Source organism: Nycticebus coucang, chromosome 10 (assembly GCF_027406575.1).
Source record: "Nycticebus coucang isolate mNycCou1 chromosome 10, mNycCou1.pri, whole genome shotgun sequence".
Lineage (NCBI taxonomy): Eukaryota > Metazoa > Chordata > Mammalia > Primates > Lorisidae > Nycticebus > Nycticebus coucang.
In genome coordinates this window covers 121,735,188-121,740,808 of record NC_069789.1, presented here as the reverse complement: position 1 = coordinate 121,740,808, position 5,621 = coordinate 121,735,188, and the positions used below count along the sequence as shown (strand labels likewise).

General features: G+C 52.0%; 1 protein-coding gene across 6 annotated transcripts; it reads left to right on the top strand.

Annotated features, from left to right (window-relative positions):
* The first annotated feature begins 172 nt into the window (after positions 1-172).
* ZNF526 (zinc finger protein 526) lies at positions 173-4,979 on the top strand. 6 transcript variants are annotated; one of them, XM_053606548.1, is made up of 3 exons: positions 173-254; positions 364-2,250; positions 2,334-4,979. In XM_053606548.1, exon 3 carries the CDS (start codon positions 2,349-2,351, stop codon positions 4,353-4,355), a length of 2,007 nt encoding a protein of 668 aa, XP_053462523.1. In that variant the 5' UTR covers positions 173-254; positions 364-2,250; positions 2,334-2,348; the 3' UTR covers positions 4,356-4,979. The 6 variants fall into 6 exon arrangements, with proteins under 6 accessions (XP_053462523.1, XP_053462527.1, XP_053462525.1 ...); XM_053606550.1 differs by having other exon boundaries at positions 187-254; positions 417-2,250; XM_053606549.1 differs by having other exon boundaries at positions 188-567; positions 2,150-2,250.
* The last annotated feature ends 642 nt before the right edge of the window (positions 4,980-5,621 follow it).

Below are 5,621 nucleotides of genomic sequence, written 5' to 3'. Positions count from 1 at the left end.
GAACTGCGCAGGCGCGTCTCCTAGCCTCGAGCCCCGCCCACAGGGCACAGATGTGTGCGTGGAGAGTGCATGGAGCCCCGCCTGAGTGTCAATACGCAGGCGCAAGGGCGCGTGCCTGCGCTACAGGCTCTGATTGGCCATCGCGGGTAAGGGCGCCGCCCAATGGGAGGTGCGGATAGTGAGGGGTCCCACACGACTGGATCTGAGGGTCTTGTGTCAAGAGCCGCTGGGGCTGCAGGAGGCGAGAGAAACCGGTGAGAGAGCCGCGGGGTGGGCCGGGGTAGAGGACGCTGGGCCTAAGAAGAAGGCGGAGGGAGAACGAAGGGGACACCAGGGGTCTAAGAGCTTTGGGGCCTGTGGTAGGGCAAGAGCGGCGCAGGATGGAAGGAGAGCGCTCCTTCCTGTGTACCCCGCAGCGTTGGTTGATCTGAAGTGTGGAAGACCCTACTCTTGAGCTCGTCCCCCCGCGTCACCCCCAACGCCTTGCAAGGAGTTCTCAGGCTGCCGAGTTGAGTCTGGTAAAAGAAAAGGGCTGTGCAGCGGAAAAGTTGAACTTCCAGGTCTCTGGTGAGTTCATTCCTTGACAGGCTTACTAATCGACTGTATGAAACCCCCCATTCCTCTCTGTGGTAGATCACAATCCAAGATTGGGAAAGGAGAATGTAGACCAGCAAAGTGCCAGTTTCAGGCCTCCCAGGCCGCCTTCTCCAGAGACATTTGTTGAGTGCATGCTTTGTGCAATCTGTGCAGCAGGCACTAGGCCTAATCCGAAGGGAGTTTCTGTTCAGAGTGGGGCTGTAAACAAGGAAAAATGGAACTTCTGGGCCCCTGTTTGACTAATTCCAGGAAGATGTTTTATGAAACGGCTGTTGTATGCAGACTCCTGGCAACTCAATCATTAGTGAGAAAGTTGAAATAGTAGATAAAGAGGCTTAACTCATGGGCTTTTAGTGAATCATTTACTTAGGGAGCATTTATAGCCACCAATGAAAGCAGGGTCTAAAAAAAAGAAAGAGTCTGTACTGGGCTGTTGTACGAGAATTCATGGTCTAATGGAAGAGTTAGTCTGGTAGAAGTGGAATGTGCACAGAGACAGTTAAACTCCCAGGGCCTCATTTCCCTAGGGATCATTATTCATTCACTATCTACTGAGTGCCTACTGTGTGCTAGGCATTGTTCTTGGCACTGGAAATACCTCAGTGATGAACAGACTAAAATCCCTGCCTTCTGGGAGCTTAATATAAGAAACTTATATTTGCAGAGCTGTAAGCTAAACTCCACCTGCCCTCTGGCACTAACAGATGAGGTGAAGAAGAGATAAGGTAGATATTAGATTAGCTGCTAGGCCTTGGAGTGGGGGCAGTTATTTGGCTCTGAGCCCCTGCTATGAGTTGAGCTCACACAAGTAGAAGGGAAGATGGGACACATAGAGGGAAGTTTGAAAGTTAAAATTCTTGTCCCTGTTAAGTTGTTTTATTTGTAACTGGAATCCCTACAGTGAATCAGACACTCAGAAGAATTTCTCTCAAGCTCTCAGTCTGGGGGGTAGTGAAGATGCCATCCCAAGTTTATGATATTTGCTGTGCTAAGGGTGGCATAGAATACTGTAGGAATACTGCAGAGGAGAGTGTGGCCACCACCCTGAGGATGCAGAGATGTTGCCAGACAAGGCTCACAAAAGAGGTGCTGGGTAGGAGTTTGCCAGACCAAAATAAAAGGAGAGAACTTTTTTGACAGAGGGAATAGCAGCACTACAGACTTAGGATCCAAAAACAACCTTTCTGAAGAACACTAAGTAATAGTTATAGCTAACCTTTAACAAGTACCAGGTACTGTGTATCAATACTACTTTTAGCCCCATTTTACAGATGAGAAAATAGTCTTGGAGAGAGGAAGTGGTGGAACTCAGATTTAAGATGAGAGCAGTTCGGTTCCAGGGCCTATGTAATTAAACACTTTAGTGTGTGTGTGTGTGTGAGAGAGAGAGAGAGAGAGAGAGAGAAGAGAGGGAGAAGGAGGAAAGGTATTACACAAAGAGGAAATTGTACAACAAGCAAAGGCTATTGTGTTCTCAGAAAGAGATGACTGGCTGTCTGGGTGAAGAGGACAGTATCAGAGGCCAGGCTGAGAAGTGCTATCTCTCCTGCAGATGCCTGGCTACCTTGGGGCATGTGTAGGCTTCAGAAACACAGGATCATTGAAGACTGAGGCACGAACTTTGAAGTAAGACTTCTTGATTGATAGAAGCTGGTAAGTAATGGGATGATAAGCAAACTCCTGAGACTTTCCCCTCTCTTCTAGTGTCTCACCAGTTCCCGCCCTTCTTTTTCTAGGCTGCCTTCCTTGCGATGGCAGAGGTAGTGGCTGAGATGGCTGAGATGCCGACACAGATGTCATCAGGGGCAGTAGAAATGTCAACACCCATGTCAGGGGAAATGACAGAGATGTCAACAGAGGTGACTGAGATGACACCAGGAGAGGCTCTTGCTTCATCTCTATTCTTCCAGCATCACCAGTTCATGTGCTCTGAGTGTGGCAGCCTCTACAACACACTGGAGGAAGTCCTCTCACACCAGGAGCAGCATATACTCACTGTCTCAGAGGAAGAGGCACTGACCACCCAGGATGCTGGCCTGGCACAAGAGCTAATGCCAGGCACTGAGGAGGGACCTTTCCAGTGTGGTGAATGCAGCCAGATCATCCTCTCCCCTAGTGAGCTCTTGGTCCACCAGGGTGCCCATCTCCGGGAGTCTGCAAGCCAGATCCAGTATCAGTGTGGGGAATGCCAGGTGCTGTTCCCCTCCCCTGAGCTGTGGGTGGCTCATCGCAAGGGCCAACACCTTTCTGCTGCAGCAGTTGAGCCACTAGTGCTACCTCCTTTGCCTCCCCCAACACCACCACCTCCACCCCCTCCACCACTTGAAGTCAAAATGGAGCCCTATGAGTGTCCTGAGTGTTCTGCCCTCTGTGCCACCCCTGAAGAGTTCTTGGAGCATCAGGGCACCCATTTTGACTCTCTAGAGAAAGAAGAGCGCAATGGGCTGGAGGAGGAGGAAGAAGATGAAGATGAAGAAGATGATGAAGAGACAGAAGATGAGGAGGAGGCAGTGGCAGAGATTGGTGATGATACTTTGGGAGGTGACAAGTCCACAGCTGGCCAGGCCCAGGGCTGTGGAGATTGTCCCCAGCACCAGACCTCAGCAGCAACACGCCGACGACACCGGCGGACAGCTTGTGGCCCAGCATCAGCAACCCACCCCTTCCACTGCAGTCAGTGTCAGCGCAGCTTCAGCTCAGCCAACAGACTGCTGGCTCATGGGCGGGCCCATGTAGGTGGCACACACGAGTGTACAACTTGCTCTAAGGTCTTCAAGAAAGCAGCCTCGCTAGAGCAGCACCTTCGGCTGCACCGCGGGGAGGCCCGCTACCTCTGCGTAGACTGTGGCCGTGGCTTTGGCACAGAACTCACATTGGTGGCCCACCGGCGGGCCCACACTGCCAACCCATTGCATCGCTGTCGCTGCGGCAAGACGTTCAGCAACATGACTAAGTTCCTCTACCACAGGCGCACTCATGCTGGCAAAAGTGGAGTGCCTCCCTTGGCAGGAACAGCTGCCCCAGCTCCAGCTGAGCCCAGCCCCCCACCTCTGCCCCCAGCCCCACCTGTCCAGCTGCCTTGCCCACAGTGCTCTAAGTCCTTTGCCTCAGCTTCCCGGCTCTCACGGCACCGGCGTGCAGTACATGGGCCCCCTGAACGGCGACACCGCTGCGGAGTTTGTGGCAAGGGCTTTAAGAAACTGATCCATGTACGCAACCATCTGAGGACACACACGGGGGAGAGACCCTTCCAGTGTCACTCATGTGGCAAGACCTTTGCTTCTTTGGCCAACCTTAGCCGCCACCAGCTGACCCACACAGGTGTGCGTCCGTACCAGTGCCTGGACTGTGGCAAGCGCTTCACTCAGAGCTCCAACTTGCAGCAGCACCGGCGGCTGCACCTGCGGCCAGTCGCCTTTGCTCGTGCCCCCCGCCTCCCCATCACTGGTCTCTACAACAAGAGCCCATACTACTGTGGGACCTGTGGCCGCTGGTTCCGAGCCATGGCAGGCCTGCGACTGCATCAGCGGGTCCATGCCCGAGCCCGGACTATGACCCTGCAGCCTCCTAGGTCACCATCTCCTGCCCCAGCCCCTGAGCCTCAGCAGACTATCATGTGCACAGAGCTGGGGGAGACCATTGCCATCATTGAGACATCCCAGCCACTGGCACTTGAAGACACGTTGCAGCTGTGTCAGGCTGCACTAGGGGCCAGTGAAGCAAGTGGGCTGTTGCAATTGGATACAGCCTTCGTGTGATAGAGCTGAGGAGCAACAAACAATAAAAGGGTTTAGTTGCAACAGCAAGTGTGGCTACCTCTTGAGAGAGAGGGGACCCCCACCTCTGGCAAGCTGATCTGGCACCCACCATGTGCCAGGAGCCACCCTGATCTCTTACCCACTGACACTTCAGAATAACCCTGCCAGGCTTCTCTTGTCATCTTTCTCTGCCTGAGGGGAAACTGAAGCTCTGAGATACGACATGATCTGTACCAGGTCACCCTGCCATGTTGCAAAGCAGGGTTTGCCAAGGCTTTTTGCACTGCATCACCCTGGTGCCCAGCAACATCAGGTAACCTTTTCTGAGCACTGACCACATGCCAGGTCTGTGCTGGGCACTCTCATATACCTCTTAAGATCCTCTGTCTGTCCCCCCAGCCCTAGCTTTCCCTGGACTTTGGGTACCCAGGACTTGACTCTGCCTACTGGAGAAAGGCACTTGACTTCATCTCAATTTTGACAATGTCAAAGGAAATCTGTAGGTACTCAGGCATTCAGCTCCAGACTGGGTGATGCAATGAGTCAGAGATAGGCTCTGCCCTCAGGAGGCATGCATAGTCTGGTAGGAGGAGCACACACAAGTACAGATGGCTTGTTCTCTGAGTGTGTCTCATTGATTCATTTAGCTTGTGTGTTCTAAAGCCTCCCTCCCATATACTAGGCAATGCTGGAGTCAGAAATCAGTTAGGACTAAGGACTCTTAGATCTATGATGGGGACGCACAGAGACAGTGGCATCCCAAGGGAGAGGACAGAGCTTTATGGTGGGAGATCAGAAGTCAGACTTCCTAGAGGGGATAAACTCTGAAGAAAAAATAGAAATCTGCTAGAAGAGGAAAAGAACATTCCAGGCAGACAGCACTGCCTACAAGGGTGTGCTCTTGTTATATTTGGAGACTAATTATTCACAACTATAATATCAGTGGCAGTTGACTGCCTGCAGGCACTGCACTTGGTCTTGTGTGTGTACTACAATTCCAACAAGCAGGCATTGCACTTAGTGTTGTGTGTGTACAATTCCATTCTGTGTCCCTGCCTGGGACATAGATCTCAGTATTATCTCTGTTGTATAGAGGACAGAGATTTGTCCAAGGTCTCACTGGGTCAGGACATTGTGAGATTTAAACCCAAGAAGTCTCTTAAGCCCACCTTTGTAACCAGTACAAATTGGTTGAGTGATTGAGAGCTGAAATCTGTGTAAGGTCTGGCGGTCAGAGGAGGACTCATTCTAACTAGAGGAAAAGTG

Coding starts and splice junctions, on each gene's coding strand:
- ZNF526 (XM_053606548.1), top strand. CDS start 2,349: ATGGCAGAGGTAGTGGCTGAGATGGCTGAGATGCCGACACAGATGTCA.